Source organism: Eupeodes corollae, chromosome 1 (assembly GCF_945859685.1).
Source record: "Eupeodes corollae chromosome 1, idEupCoro1.1, whole genome shotgun sequence".
Lineage (NCBI taxonomy): Eukaryota > Metazoa > Arthropoda > Insecta > Diptera > Syrphidae > Eupeodes > Eupeodes corollae.
In genome coordinates this window covers 214,858,249-214,875,362 of record NC_079147.1, presented here as the reverse complement: position 1 = coordinate 214,875,362, position 17,114 = coordinate 214,858,249, and the positions used below count along the sequence as shown (strand labels likewise).

Below are 17,114 nucleotides of genomic sequence, written 5' to 3'. Positions count from 1 at the left end.
CTTTCATTTACGTTTTACTTTAAATGTAGATATATATTTATTTAAGGTATTTCAATTAAGATACACACTAAGTGGTTACCTCTCAAATCGCACAATAAAAACAACACATTGAAAATTGAACGTCAACCTATTTGACAGAAGTAAATATTCTTAAGTTGTCAGAATTTCGAGGGCTCTCTTCACAAGTCTGAAGATGTATTGGTCTTTGTTGGTACTTAAAAAACTGTCGTAACTCTTGTAATAAAACCGGCACATTATTTACACTGAGAGTAAGAAGCATGACAACGAAGCCTCGATAACATATCTGATTTAAAGAAACCAAATTTTAAGATTTTTCAAACTTGAACTGAAAAATGTTGCGTCGTTAATGTTGTAGGCGTACACATGACAAAGAGAACTTAAACGATTAAAGTAAAATGCTATCCAATTTAAAATCTTTACTACATAGGTTTTGCTCAACAAAGATGAAGTTTGGATCTTTGAAGATATTTACTACCTAGCTTATATTATTTGTTAATTATTTCATTATTTTATGTTTTAACTTTAAGACTCTTAGTAAGAAGAATTAAGAGAACTTATACTTTAGGACTTAAGAGGCTCAAACTATTAGACAAAAACAAATGTTTCACGTGAAATTCAAATAAAATTTAGCTCAAATTTCTGAAAAAGTTGAAATTACGAAATAAAAAAATATTTTTTAAGCTTTATATAATTATATCTAATTATAAAACTATGCAGAACGAAAAATTATAATAATTCATGTTATTTAAAACATTTCAATGCCGGGATTATCAATCAGTCTGTAAGAATGAAAACTTAACCTGAATATAGCGCAATTTCATTTAAAATTAAATTAAAACAAATTAGGATTGATTAAATTTATTAAATGAAAATTTAATTCAATTAGACTATATAGTAAATTATTATATTTGTGTTCCCTCTTTTTATGGAAATACTAAACAAATATTTTATTGATTTAATTTTATGTTGATTTTATAAATTTAATAAAAGGAAATTCATCATAAGTCAAATTAAAATTAGCATCAAATGATTCAATTCTTTTATACAAAAATTCTCCGATGGTATTAATTACACATTGTTATGTCACCACCGCCGTCATATTTAATATTTCTCCACCTTCTATATACTTAAATCATATATACAAAATATAGGGTGTCTATGAATGATCCTAAAACGGTTTATAGCCAACTTAATGGATGCTCTGAGACCGGAAATAAAAAGGGCACTCAAGACATGTAACTTTCTTTACTTTTCGAAAGATTTTTTAAAATTTTTTTAAATAACACAAATTAATTTAATGTTTAGTTAAGAAAAGTCTGAAATGTATAACTTTTTTTAACCAATTATGGTTTGGTAACAACAGTGTAGAAAATTGTTTGCAAAAGCAAATGTATATAATTTATATATGTGAATCAAATTAACATATTTAAAGCACCCTTTGAGGTAGATCCTTATTATTTCTGGTTTTACAGCAGTCAAAAATTGAACTTTACGACGTTTAAGGATTATCCTTTCTTTCCCGAACACCCTGTACATAAAAACTTCGTCTACTTCGCTATTTTAGAATAATTACTATACCTTCATTCATAAAACAAAATATACATACATATACAAATATTCATGTAGATTCGATATGTACATTGTACACTATATATTTATTAATATTATGTGTGTGAGCTTATAGTGTTGTGAAAAAATGAAAATATTAGAATTGTTAATAGATTTTTAAAACAAATTAACTATTATGAGTGAAAACAAAAATATAAATTATTAAATTTGTTGAAAGAATTTCAAATTGTAAACAAAAAAATACAAACAGAATCATCATTAAATTAAATTTTAAATTTGCAATATTCAATTTATAAGAAAAATACATACAGTAATATAAATATTATTTTTATAAGACTTACATATATACATATATAAAAATATGAATAAACTAATACAACAAGACTTTGGCGAAAACAAAAATACAGATAAATAATAAATTTTTCTTTGAATAAAAACGCTTGTGAGTTTTTTTTAAATATTGTTGGAAAATTAATATTTGTTTAAGTACAAAAATTGTTTGCATTAAAAATAGTCCAACAGAGTTAGTCCAGCCTGTAGAGCATATAATATGATTTTCGGGATTGTCGGTTCTTAAAAAAAAGAACTTAATCTTATGAACAATTGCCCTCTTTTTAGTTTTAAATTTTGTAATAATTCATAATAAATACTAAATTAAAAAAAAATAGAAAAAAAAAAACAAGTTGGCAACCATTGAATAGACAATTCCGAATACAGAGCTTTAAGCTCTTAGCTAAATTTATTATTGGACTATATGTAAGCTTTTAAAGGATAAGAGAAAATTGTGATGGACTCTTAAAATTGTTTATAATAATAATTATTATTGGAATACAAAATTTTAGAATTTAAACAAGCGTTTTTAATCAACGATTTTTTTTTAATCAACATTCAGAGATTTATTTTGTGACAACTAATAATTTTTTGTTTCTAGAAATATATTTTCTGTCTAGCATTGATGTTTCTGTATACGTAGTTCTTGAGCATTTAACTATTCTTGATTGATTTAAAAAAAAAAACAGTTGCGAGCCCATCACAATTTTCCAAAACACAAACTCCTCCCCCCGTGCATTGAAAAATTAAATACATGCTTTTCATTCTATTTTCTATAGCGTTTTTCAACTAACCCCGCAGAACAGTTCGAGATGTTGATCGATGAAAAGTGTAGAATTTTGAATAAAACCGGCACCTCCAAGGCAAGTGCCTTACACTTAGCAAACTGGATGAAAGGCCAGCTGGACAAGCAACAGGAAGAAGCACGACTAGCTGCACAACGTTCTCGAGAAAATCTTAGGAAAGAAGATGAACACCTTTTGTATCCTGATGGGGATAGCAGTGAAAAGATCACCTACTGGACTCGAGCACAGCTTGAGAATCGTACCAAAGAGCTTAATTTAGCCAAAGAGCAAGGTGCTCTAAGAGCACAACCATGTTTCGGGGGGAAACGTTATAGTGGAGTGGAAGAATTGAGTATGGATGATCGAGAATGTGAGACGAAAAGTCAGTCCCACAGCACCACGTCCGATAGCCAGGTAAGACACCATACACATGATTTCCCATAATCAGAAATAGATAAATCACTTTCTTGCATTTTGCTCGCACTCTGTTCCTTTTTGTATATTTAGATAACAATTCGTTCAAGCCCGGTAGTTAATGTAGGTGATAAGCTTACAGTTTGTCGACATTGCCATACAAATTGCCAACAAAAACAACGCTCATCATCCATTTCACCAACCAATTTGATTTGTAATTCGCTTAAAGTCCAACATAGTCAGGCATCACCAAACCGCTGCTGTAGGTTTAGCCCAAAAGCTCATAGTAGTTTGTCTGATGGTACATCGACTAGCACCGTCACTGGTGAGGAGCAGCCTCAAATTTCATCAACCACTAAACCAGAATCAAAACTCCCTCTTCAAATAGTTTCTCAATCGAATGGCGAGCAAGTCACCAGTATACGAGTTTTAGATGAAAGTACAAAAAACGAAGCTCTTCTGCTAAACGGCCACTGTTCGGGCGGAGAGGAAAAACTTTCACCAGCATCATCACCATCACCAAAGAAACACACCGTACCACCGCCAAAGCCAAATCGATATTCCATCAAAAACCGATCACCACGAAAGAGGACAACCAGTCAGAGCAGTGACATTTGCAATTGCGAGTGTACACCAGCTGATTTCGAGGGCACGGCAATAAGTCCTGACAAAGTTACTCAGGAGCTGTGCAAGCTCATAGAACCCACAACTACAATTAGTCAATCGCCTTTAAAAACCACCCATCAGCACAAGCATCAGAACCAGCATCAGCCATTGGATTTGGACAAGCAGAATCCCCATCGATATTGCAAGTGTGTTTGCAAAGATTGCAAAGATGATTTCGAAGGCGATGATAGTCTGTCCTTGATGCTAATTGGCTTGGCGCAATTCACACCTGTGTCCAGAGTTGTACAAGCCGATAGCACTGCCTTTGTGCCATCCATTGCCGTCGTTCCACCCACACCAGATGCGTTACTGTCCAAAACTACCACAAACGTCTGGGACAACACGACAAGCATAATCACCAGTACCGCCACAAAACTACTCTTCAACAATGTACCACGTCAAGCGGTTATCGAGAATATACCCGAGGACTCTGCGGACGAGTCACCTCAGGACGACGAACCGCCCTATCGCCAAATGAATTGTGTTTCACTCCGCCGCTACGGAACTCTGTCCAGTTTAGAAAAACTCCCGTCCGAAGACCTTCCCGATGATAATCGCTCCTCCGACGGCGATTATGCACCCGATGAGCTAGAGGACGATAATGACGCACAATCTCAAGATATCGAGCCTGACAGCCGAGACGATGATATTGAAGTGGTTACCAAAAAAGTTTTCAGCCCCGACGAGTCTGGCCAAAAACCTTGGGCTTCACGAGCTAGTTCTTATGTCGCTGGCAAAATGCCTTTCTTCGAAGAATCACGAGCTTTTATTGATAAATATTTGGGTCGATGGAATAGTGAGCATCAAGGTTTGACAAATAATGGAGAGGACTTGTTGGATGACTGCACTTCGGGGGCGACATCCGGCGAAGAAGTTTGGGGCACTCCGACTAGCGGAGGCGATAATGATGATAGGCATCTCAATTCCGAAAATACACAATCGGTAAGGACTGCAGTATTACATAAACTAAGGCTTCTTTATGATCCCAGGAATTTAAAATACTTGGTTTTGATTTGATTATTACCAAGTAAAACTATTGCCCATAAGATTTAGCCAAACCGATTTTAAAAGTAAAAATTAACCTTTAGATCAAACTTAGAGTACATTTTCTTTTAATTCCTGTGATGAACATTGAGGCCAAGTTATGATACTTTTAACTTTAAATTCGTAACTAATGTCGTTCTATTTTTTTAAATTAAAGTCACCGACCAAATCAAGTGCATCTTACAATGATGATGATGATACTGAACTTATGATGGATGAGCTTTTAATGGCTCCACCAATGACTGCCAGCACAATACGAGGTTTATTGCCACGGTAATTTAATTAAAAAACAATTAACCATATTTTGTTTCAAGTAGAAAACAATATTATTATATTTTGTTTCGAACTTGTAGTTTCTTAAATATTTGAATACATACTTAGAATTCATCAATTCAAAGCGATTAGATATCTCGTAACTTATGAATATTTCCATTACATTGAAATCATTTACATAAATGTTTTAGGTTTAATAGAGATTTTTTTAATTATAAGTTTTTTTTTTAAAGTTGTTCTTTAGTTTCCCTTTAGTAAGAAAGAAGGATAGATTTCTTTCACAATAGACAAAAATTTGTCATTATTTCTTCATTTCTGTTAATTGTTAATAATCCGCAATTATATTGAAATAAGAATTATCACTTAAAGAGAGGTGTCACTATAACGACAAATAACAAGACAGAATGACCACAGCTCTCACGCTGCAGCAACTACAACTTTTACTTGCCGTGATCTCATCTAATAGAAACAATTGGCAATCTTCCAATATGATGCAATGATGATTTATAAGGTCTTATGCATCAAAAATTGTGACACAATAAGTTAAAGGCAGATGTTTTAAGACAAGCAAAATATTGACATTTTTCGATATTTGGAAAGATTATAGCATTTTTCGATGGTAAATGACACAAATGCCACAGTCTAAGGCATTCTTAGTGACCGCCAGTACAGATTTTGCAGTAATGATCTGATACTTTTTGTGACATCACAGTGAAACAAATTTTTAGATCGTTTTGGAGAAAGTAAGATTTTTGCACTTGATATTTCAAAAGCATTAAATACAGTTTGGCACCAGGTTCTCTTGTCGAAAAGGCTTGGCTTCGGTAGTATTGGATGAGTTTAAGTCTGAGAATAATCAATGCTGGTGTACTCCAGGGCTGTTTTCTGTCTATACGACACTCGTTCTCATTTGTATATCTCCGGCCTCAAACATCTTACTGGGTAGATAGTTCCATAGGCTTTTTATATTCGATTTTAGATTCATAACGTTGCTCTTCGGGAATATATAATGATAAACTTAATCCTTGCCTTAACAGCATTGTAGAGTGGGATTCAAAAATCGAATTCAATTTAATCAGTTGAAAACTTAATGCTGCTTATTGTCGTTCAAACTTAATTAACCACCTTTTCCACTATTCATAAATGGCACTTTGTCTTTTTCTCTTTAGTTGGCCCTACAGCGCATTGTGCTTCTGAGCCTTAAGTAATATCTTTCGCCAGTTTACTCGAATACCAAGTTGACGTGCGTCGACCTCAACTTGACCACTCCACCGGAGATGAGGCCTGCCTCTGCTCTCGTTCCTTCATGCTTGGCGTTAAATACCCACGGGCTGGAGCTTCGATGTTCATTCGCTCGACATGCCCTAGCTATCTTAAGCTTTGAACACGCAGTTTTTTTACCAGTGGCAAGTCGCTGTACAGGTTGTATAACTCCTGATTAAATCGTCTCCACCAGAAGTTACTTTGCCTGTCGACACAAACCGGACCATAGATCGTACGCAGAACCTTCCTCTGGAAAATACCAAGAGATATTTCATCCGCCTGGGAGAGGGTCCATCCTTCTGCACCATACAGCAAGACTGGGATGATTAGAGTTTTGTACAGTGTCTCTTTGGTACTTCGCAATAGGGCCTTATTCCTCAACTGCTTGCTTAGGCCAAAGAAACAGCGATTAGCAAGGGTAATTCAACGTTTGATCTCCGCGCTGAAGTCATTTGCGGAAGTTGTACCTGTCAATGGTCACATTTTGACCAAGTCTACGGTGTGAATAGATTCTATTCGACGACATTACTTCGTTTTGTCTTGTTAATGTCAAGATTCATTTTCTTCGCCTCAGACTCGATATTAGTGAAGGCACCTAACAGCTCGTTTGGTTCTTCCCATAATGTCGATGTCATCTGCTTATCCAAGATATTGTGTGGATTTTTGAAAGATGGTGCCACTTGTATTATCGCTGGTGTTGCGCACCGCTCTTTCAAGAACAATATTGAAGCAGCTACATGACATCGCATCACCTTGTCGAAGTACTCTGGTGGTTTCGGTCGAGTCTCTTCCAATTTTGACGCAGCAAAGAGCATTTTCCAGCGTCATCCTGATAAGTCGTATCAGTTTTGTAGGGATACCAAAACCAAAGCTCCTCCTGCAGACCGTCATCACCGGCCATCAGCCTGGTGATGGCTAGTTACCGTATTCCCCTCCTTATCTTTAGAGGCTCTAGGGAGTTTTTTTTTGACATCCGTGGATCTCTTCGGCTTCACGCTGCTCATGGGCTGTGAGAAACCTAGCACCTCTTCTGCAGAGTTCCTGATTAAATGGTTGCAAAGCTGCGAGTGGGTCTCTGGGCACATCTCGTCCGTTGTAGGCTTTCTCGCAAGCTTTAGGGATACTCGGTCGGTAAAGGAATTGGCGGTATTTTCCTGCTGCATTCTTCCAACGTTGAATCTTCTCCTGGAGGTTGTTGTTCGCCTAAGAGCTTACGAGTATATGGATATTCGTGCAGTTTAGCACCAACTACGTAGTGGTCGGAATCTATGTTGCCACTCAACACCAAGTTTTTCTCGCCTAGGAAGTAGATAATCCTGAGTCCGTTTCCAGATGTGATGTCGTGTAGGCCATGCCTTTTTTACCAATTTTGCCACTAAAATCTCCCAGGAGAATTTTGACGTTGTTTTTGGGACATTGCTTATATGTTTTGGCGAGGAGCTCGTAGAATTCTTCTTTGGTATTGCCATCCTTCTCTTCCCGAAAGCTTAAAACTCTTTGTCTTAGTTTCCCTCTAACAGCAAAACCACATCCAAATAAGCGCTTCCTCCCATCGAGTAGACACTTCCCATAGTAGAAATGACAGCCCTCAATCTTTCTACTGCCTGGCCCGTTCCATCGCATTTCCTTGAGGGCTGTCGCATCAGCTTTGAGTTTGGCGAGGGCATCGGAAAGCTGCTCTGCTTTGCGTGGCTGGTTAAGTGTACGCACATTCCATGTACATACACGTAAATCGTTGTTGTTCTTCGTTTGCGGGAGGAAGGGGGTTGTCAAAATTATCAGTCCGTTCATCCGAGGCTATTATTTGTGTTTTCATAACACTTTTCCTTTCATGGCCGGTTTGTGAGGCCTGCGCTTGACGGGGATCGTTAGACCTGGTTCTTTAGAGCGATATCTGGTCTTTTGCTCCTACTTCCTGAGAAAGTAACTCAGGTGATACAGACTGGATCCGATGGATCCAACCTTTGTCGTTAGTTCATCTTTCGGCTATCACCACTAGGAGGTGACGATACGATTTTGCATAAGTGGCACTTGCTACTAGGAAACTGAAAACCCTGAAATTCTTGGTATGTGTATCTCCAACCACCTTGCTATGTATGTCGCTAAAAATTCCGCAAATTGTTTCGATTTCCTAAGGCGATGCAAAAAGTTTGTCTCTTCATCTGATCAGGCTGTTTTAAATAAGACTTACATATATACGTCCAAAGCTAAAGTATACCTTCCATCTATGACCTATTGCTCCTGCAACTTATACTCAAGCCAGTATTGATGGTAGAGCCTTTAAATTGATTGGGAATGAAGATATTGAATTATTTCTTGTTTCTTGTCTCACACTTTTTTACTGTAATTAACAGAATAAGCCCTAGAGAAATACATTCTTACATTCTTTCCCTCAAGTAATTCAACAGTAAAACACACGCCTGCTCATCAGTATACCCTTAAGCTCCAAATTCGGTCGTAATGGTTAGTACAGAAATTCGTTCTTAAGCTTCTAAGCAAATGTGGAATGCTTTATCAGTCTTTCCCAGTCATTACAATATTCAGAAATTCAAAAACAATGTGCACCGACACCTCCTTTCAAACCTTCTCTTCTTTTCCTAACACTCACACGGCATGATAAGGTTTTCAAAAACACCCTCGAGTGTTTTGAATTGTGAGAAATCGAAATTAGTATGAGCAATGTTGTTTATGTTTCTGAGGATACGGAAATCTCCGAGATTCTAGAAATATAAACTGGACAAATGGCTAACATGACTGACATTTGTACATAGTTAAATTGTTGAACCCTTGAATCCCTATTATTGTTTAATTTTGTTTCTATAGTTTTCTATTTTTGTTTTTAATTTTATATTAGTACTCATTTGTCCTTCATTCATTCGTAAAATAAAAATACATTTCGTAGGCGACGTTTAGAACCACTATTTGAGGAGGAAACTGAGAGTGATGAGGAAAAAACTCAACAGGAAAGTGAAGAACTCAAAAAGGTGGGTTTTATTTGAACGTCATTTTAGAATTCAAATTATTTTATTATATATATTGTTAGCTGATGCATATAATAGAATATAGATTGTTTGTTGTATGTTTGTTATTTTTTTAGTTTTAGATGATCAAATAAATTTATGGTTTTGAATTAAAAATTCATCATCTCATTTTATGTACAGTTAACAATTTTATGTATTTATATGTAAATGTATATGATTATAATTTATTATTTATCATCACAACGCATAAATTCCACTCGCATTCTCTGTATTTTTTCTCTTTTTCATGTTTCCTTTGGTTTCTTTTTAAAAAAAGAAGGTTATAATAAACTTAGTGAGACTTTAGTAATTTTATTTTGCAAAATAAAGAGCAAAGTAAATTGAAAATAAATAAATAAAAAATCAGAAACAACAGGAAAAAATTTAAGAAAAAATAAAAGAAAATTACTTTTGCACAGAGCAAACAAATGCTTGATCGCTTTATTCCAGAATTGATTAGTTGAATTCTATTCCCAATAAATTGGTAGGGGGAAACAACGACAAATGGCCACAATTTAGGGGATTCAACAGAAAGTTCAAGCGACGAGATGATGGAAGAGATAACTACGGAAAGAGAGCCCTTGATGCAACCGAAACAACAACAACAGCAGGAAATAGGATCAAACAATTTGGATGGATGTCTTCAACAATCATTTGCAAAGGATCAAACAGCATCATTGAGGCCAAAAATGGATTCACATCCACTGGCAGCGGAAGCAACAGAAATGCAACAGAAAAACCAAAAAACGGTCACCACAGAGGCAACAAGACTGATTCAGATGATGATCTCATCCTTAACGACGACTACTGCGACAACAGTGATTTCATCGACGACTTCTACCACGAACAACGTAGAAAGCAGCAGTGCTTCGCCAACTCCAAAGCCGCAGGCGGCACCAGCAGCAACAACTTCGAACACGAGTTTCTGCAAAACTGTGGTACGCAAGAAAGAGTTTTCGCCACCGCCACCACCTCCAAGGCGTTTAATGCTCACGCAAACAAATCTACGGAGTGGCAATGCGGCAGCCAATCAAAATACACAACAAGCGGTATGTAAAATAGAATTACTAAGCTAAAAAATGTTTTAGTGAAATAGACAATTCAAACCTAATATCCGTTCTTCTAGGGATACTCATCAATTAACACTTGAGTCCACTTTTGAACGTACTTTTAAATATTCTTTCTTTAGCCACACTTCACGAATGTGCATAGATAGGCTACGTTCAGACGACATTATTTTTCTCGCATACCGTATACGGGATAATCGAATCGAAATCGAATCGAATATTTCTCGTACGAAACACCGTCTCTTATTCGATAAAACCGCATATGTGAAAAAATCGACTCAAATAGTCGCCCTCTGAAAGTAGCCATATTTCTTTTCTAATCAGATCCCCCTTTACTGATTGAGCCTATTCGTTCAAAATATTCGAAGGGGCCTATTTTTAATCTATGACATTTCTTCTATAAATTGATAATATTCGAAGCTGGAGATACAAAATGTCAAAAATTATTAGTAGTATTTGTCGAATTGAAAATTTTGACATTTCTCGACGTTTCAAGGTCCGTACGTCCCAACATTCGCTACGTTTTTTCGTAGTCCATAGCTTAATAACCAGTAGAGATTTAATTTCGACTCTAATATCTTTTCAAAAATTAAAAGTAGTGGCTTTTGTATAAAAATCTAACAGTCTGTTTTTTTATAAAAAATAAAATCTACTAAAAATAGAACACAAATTTGATAAAAATTGATGTTTGGTTGTCGATATCTCGTGAATAGTAAAAGACATGGACTTCAATTGATTTCATTTAGGGGCGGGTCAAAATGCTGTATTTTAAAATACTGTATGGTTAAAATTCTGTATCATACTGTATGATACTGTATATATTGTCAAAATACTGTATCTCAACTTTCTTCTTAAAATGCTGTACGAGCAAAATATTATCTAAAAATACCTATTTACGGCATTTTTAAATACAGAATTTTAAGATACAGAATTTTAAGCTACAGTATTTTGATTATACAGTTTTTAAATACAGTATTATGATCCATACAGGATTTCGAGCCCAACCCATTTCATTCACCCAATTTTAATTTGTTTGTATCAGAAATAAAAACTTTTAAGAAATGCTACTAAAATTGGTAAAAACTGTTTTTCGACTAAAAATCTCGTTAGCAAAACTAGATTTTGAAATAAAACTTTTTCATTATTTTGCAAAATATTGTTCGTTATTTTGAAATGTTTAAGAATAATTCAACTGACAACTTTTTTAACAAAACAAAACCTACAAACCTTTTAGCAAGGAAAATCGACAGACGGGATTATCAGTGTGTAAATAAAAGTAGAGAAAGTTTTAGTTGTTCTGTTTATACCAATCAACTTAGGCCGCGATCTTATTATGAAGTCATTGGTCTTAAGATTTCCTTGTCATTCCAACCGCAGTCGTCTTTTATTTAAAATAACAAAAACTAATTTTCTTTCAGAATCCACAACAATCTGGCGCTACTGCTGACAATGGTTTATCTGTGGATGTTGTCAGCAATATTCACAAAAGATTGACACAAATCAATCAAAAGGCTGTATTCAATTCGAAAAGTTTTGCCGCAAATACCGGTCCTGCCGCAAACCAACAACCAACTATCATCGAAACCTCTCTCCTAGGACCACCGGCACAAAAAAAGACGCCCTCAATGTCATCAACAATTGCTTCGACGACGACAAAATCAACAACAACAAAAGTCGCGAAATTCGGTACCACAAAAACTTCACCGCAGAACATCAACAACAGCAGCAGCACCAACACCAACACCAAAACCAGCAACAGCAACGTAAATGCTTCAGCAACTGCTGTCCACCATGGCTCTGGTTTAAGCCCACGTCTCGAAATGCGATTGGCGCTGAATCACGATATTCTTGGAGACGAAGACTTAATAAATTACGATCCTGGCCCAGATCTTACAACGATATTGGGGTAAGTATTTAAAATAATAAATATGATTTAAGATGATTTATCATTATTAATTTTTGTTTAAAGACACGACCTAACAACGTTTCATCGATTGACGGGGAGAGACTTGCTTACTCGTACGGCCAGCAACCGGGTTCAGCCCAAAGAGGCCGTCATCTCGTTTTGTCAACAGCGAAATTCGAAAATGGATACGCCAACAGTGAATCGTCGTCCTCGTCCCGTGTCCATTGGCGGCAGCGATTTAATTGGTGTTGCAACAGGAATAGGCGGGGACATGTGTTCCAGCAGCAGCAGCATCAGCCAACAACACCTGCAATCAAATCGAAATACATTGAGCAATTTTGCATTTGCTCCTGCTTCGGACTTAATTCAAAAAGTCGCCGGAACCAGCGGCAGCATAACCAGTTTAAGAAGCACCGACGAAAAGAAATTAAGCGGCTTGGAAATCTTAGCGAGACGCGAGAAGATGTATTGCATGTCTCAATCGAAGAATGGCTCACTAGTCAAGAAAGTGACGACAGTGAAGAAGGCGATGGGTCTGATGAGAACGAGGAGTACTTCTTCAGTGGCGTCGGCAGCTGGCACGATGGAGACTGACCAACAACAACAACAACTTGGAATGCTAAGAGTTTCAGTTGAATCGAAAAAGATGGGTCGCGATGAAATCGCACTTGAAGCTGCCAAAGGTAATAGATTGTGAGTACAAAAAAGTTCCTTGGATCTACTAAATATGTTGACGGGTTTTAAAAAATATATAAGTATTATTTTTCCATGAACAGAATGAATTTCTTAACGAGACGTAACTCTGAGCTACCAACGTCAATCAACCATTCACGCACTTCTCTTAACGAGTCGAATCCTAGTTATACCCCAGAAACTAAGAGGCGAAGTAAGAGTAAAACTCATCAACAGTTTTCACCACGAAAAGACAATGTAAGTAAAAATAAAGTCGAAACCTATTTTAATATGAACCCTTAAGTTGGAAAACTTCTTAACATATAAGTAAAATAATATAGAGTCTTGAAATGTGTCGGACTTTTAAAACTCAAACACGGATATCAAAATAATATTATATTCTTGTGTTTGAAAACAATTTTTATATTTGTATTATAATTTTATAAGAATTTATACGAAATGACAAAACAAAATCAATTTTTCATTCGTATAAATGAAGTAAGGGGTGTTTTTTTAAACGTTCGATTTTCAAGAAATAAAATGCATATAATTTACTGTCATGAATCAAGCTTTATTACAAAAGATTAGGGTTTGCCATTACGCTTTAAAATGATTTGGGCAAATGGCTCGTATTAATTCAAACCGAAAGACAAAATTTAAGAACACTTTTTTGTGAGTAGTTGGCCCGTATTTCAGCAAAAAGCGACGAATATTCTCTTGCAAAGTTTCTATCGTATTGGGCTTATCTTATACCCCCACTGTGTTATACCGCAAAATCTTGGAAGCCACTTCACGGGAAGGCCAAGTAAAATAAGGCCTAATCTAAAAAATTGGACTTATTGCACTTTACAAAAGTGAAATACGACCAATTTTTAGCAGTTCATATTGCACTTTGACAAAGTGAAATAGTGCCAAATTATTTTAAGAAATAAGACCAACTTATTTTTACGGTGAGGTATCCAACCCCCCTGCTAAAGCACACTATAGGATTTGGTGTAACTGCGATTTGTATTTATGTATAGTTTGTATTCATGGAAAACCATTGTGTTCAAAGTGAAATAAAACCAATTTGGTTTTATTTCACTTTGTTCAAATTTAATGAGATCAACATTTGGAAATTGGCTTTATTGCACTTTAGAAAAGTGAAATACGCCCAAATCTTGAAATTTGGCCTTATTTCACGGCACCATCATAGGAAGACAACAAAAGATAATGCGCTCACCAAACCTTTATTTTGGTAAAAGTGCAAATGTTCATGAGGAGTAAATCTATTAATTTTGAAATGGCAAAGGCAAACTGAGCACAAATCAAGTAAAGTACTCCGAAGAAATTATTTCCAGATTGAAAACCACACTTCTAAAAAAAACACCCATTATTTTAATTTGATTTTATTGCATTTTTTAAGATGAGAACATAATTATAGGTTGATGTTGTTTTATTTTTTAGGATAAGCCTTCATTGAATCGCCGTCTCTGGAAGCAGATAACCAAACGGAGGCGTTCTAACTCCGTGTCCGAACTATTGGCTTGTTAAAAATCCGTCACAGCACTCAATTCACTTTATTTTAAATAAAAATAAATTCGTCCTTAAAAAGAAACATAATTAAAACAAAAAAACACAACAAATTATAAAAAAACTTCAAACTAAATTGACATTAATTTTTGTATTCGCCAATAATAATACAAAAAAAGAAGAATCATCAATTAAAAGCACTTTGTGTAAAAATTATTATTACTATTTAATTAAAAACCATTTTCTGTTATATAATAAACATTTTTAAAGAATTTCTTCAAATATTTACATTTACACAGAAAAAACCAAAACAATTTTTTAAATTAAAAAAAAAGTCAATATTTATGGACAACTTTCGTAAAAAAAAAAAAAAAAATAAGCAAATGTAGAAAAAAAATATAGATATACATAACTCACTTTTTAAAAAAAAATAATTACATATTTTAGGATTTTTGTTTTTATAAAATTCTTGTCGAAAAATTAAATTCATTATTCGCTGCTGCATTCATTTAGCTGCATATAATTTTAGGTAAGCAAAAATAAATTTAGATGAAATCTTCTATACAAGTGCATGCATAAATAAGACTATGTAGATAGTCATAGTGATGAATTCTATGAATTAGCTTTAAATTAATCTACATAGGCGGAAAACATAAGACCCATAAAAACGTTTATACAATTTTTACTTAGAGACGATGTTTTTCTTTTTTGAATTGGCAATTGAAGATTTCTAACCTTGCATTGTAAGAATTTCTCATGAGAATAAATTTATTGGAATAGAGGGTTATCATCCTTAATACCATTGATAATGTGGACAGATATAATCTTGTCAAAGCACCTAATTAAACTTTTACTGCATTGATTTCTATCTGTTTACAAGAGAAATTTTGAATCTTACTCATATAAAACAGATTAATGAACATTTTTTATTATATCCTTTATTTTACCGGCGCAGGAGCATAAATCCCGAATTATCATTTTGGGTCATAAGTCCCTATTATCTGCCTAAAATTTGTATTTGAATCAAAGCCAACTCCCACTCAATTAAGTCACAAACACCAATAATTTCTTCATGAATATCCGTGTCTTTAAAATGTGAGACACACAAATATTAAATTTTCAACGAGTAATATTTCACATTATTTAGAATCACATGCCTATGATAAGCCTTCAACTTTTGTTGCAAATTTAAGTCAAAAGTTGATAGAAATATTAACACTCGACATCCAATCTATTGCTAGGATGATAATCTTTTACATAAGTCCTTAAGTCACGCATTGTTGTATCACAGATTTTGATTTTTTGATTCAAATCTCCACAGTCTCCATTTTCGTCAAAAACAAACATTTGTTTTTTAAGTGAAAATAAAATTAATAACATTTTTTAACTAAATTAACATCGATTTTTAAATCTTAAGCTAGCAAGTGCGGTAAAATAAATACAAATTATTTTAATTTCTCTTCTAAATCTTTTTAAATAAAATTAAAAATAAAAAGAATTTAAAAATTAACGTAACAATATTTTTTCTTAAAGAGTCTCTTACATTTCTATCGAAAGCAGAAAATATGACTAAAAAGACTTAAAAATTCAAACTTTCACATAAAGTTATTTATTTGTAACACCTACAAAACAAATTTAAGACTCTTACTTTAAGTAGACTAAACAAATACAAATACAAAACTTATCGTCTTAAATCTTAAAGAAACCTACAGAACAATATCTCTGTGAGAATAAATTTAAGCAAAAAATTAAAAACTATTTGTGAGCCTGAAGCTGGAGATACATTAATGTGTGTATAATGAATTTATTTATTTATAAATTATGTTATTTTAGTTGTTAAAGAAAAATTATTTTTATTATATAATTCCTTAGAACGAATATTCCTTACATGAATATAAAAATTTAATAATGTAGATAAAGAAGTAATAAATTTTAGATTGAAATCCTAATAAGTATGTTTTTAATTAATGGATTTGGAAAAAACAACTTGGGAAATATCTTTTTTTTTTCTTATTGTGATTTCAAAAACAAAATAAAAACGTTTTAATTTTTAAAAGACAAATTTTAGAAATCAAATTTCGCTAATCAGTTTGGATTCCATTTTTAATTAAATTTAATAAATTTTTGATTTATCACATTGAAAATTTAGACAACTTACATCTTATGTTTCGAATCCTTTTTTTCAGAATAATTTTTAAACTACGGGGATGTTTTTGGTATTTAATACAATTGACAAAATTTTAGCGCTGTTCGAAAAATACTAAGCGCAATAATTGATTTATAAATAAATTGGGTGGCGCAACAGTCCGTTGTGAACCAGGGCCTGTACTGTTGTGTACTGTTGTCAGGAATGGAAGGGACCTACAATTTCAGGCCGAATTCGAAAAGGCTAATTTGAGAAAGCACTTTTTCATGACAAGAATTACTCTTGAAGGAATTGTCAATTCCTCGCAAGGACCCGCGAAAATTAATTTTTTAAATTAAGGTGGCACAGGCAGGGATTAAACCCAATTTGAAAAAAAAAAAACTAATATCAATATCATTTTTTATTTTTACTTACAAACTACTTAAA

The 17,114-nt window shown here is 34.1% G+C and overlaps 1 protein-coding gene across 3 annotated transcripts in view; it reads left to right on the top strand.

The window, feature by feature from the left end:
- Positions 1 to 16,488, top strand: part of LOC129938474 (uncharacterized) — a 30,395-nt gene extending 13,907 nt beyond the window's left edge. For 2 of the 3 annotated variants that reach the window (XM_056046078.1, XM_056046079.1), the window contains exons 7-15: positions 2,700 to 3,119; positions 3,213 to 4,727; positions 4,987 to 5,102; positions 9,268 to 9,349; positions 9,874 to 10,434; positions 11,871 to 12,358; positions 12,422 to 13,051; positions 13,135 to 13,288; positions 14,477 to 16,488. In XM_056046078.1, coding sequence (XP_055902053.1) covers positions 2,700 to 3,119; positions 3,213 to 4,727; positions 4,987 to 5,102; positions 9,268 to 9,349; positions 9,874 to 10,434; positions 11,871 to 12,358; positions 12,422 to 13,051; positions 13,135 to 13,288; positions 14,477 to 14,563 — 4,053 coding nt within the window. In that variant the 3' untranslated portion in view covers positions 14,564 to 16,488. Of the gene's footprint in view, positions 1 to 2,699; positions 3,120 to 3,212; positions 4,728 to 4,986; positions 5,103 to 9,267; positions 9,350 to 9,873; positions 10,435 to 11,870; positions 12,359 to 12,421; positions 13,052 to 13,134; positions 13,289 to 14,476 lie in introns of those variants that run through there. The other variant, XM_056046080.1, reaches the window with a different exon arrangement.
- The last annotated feature ends 626 nt before the right edge of the window (positions 16,489 to 17,114 follow it).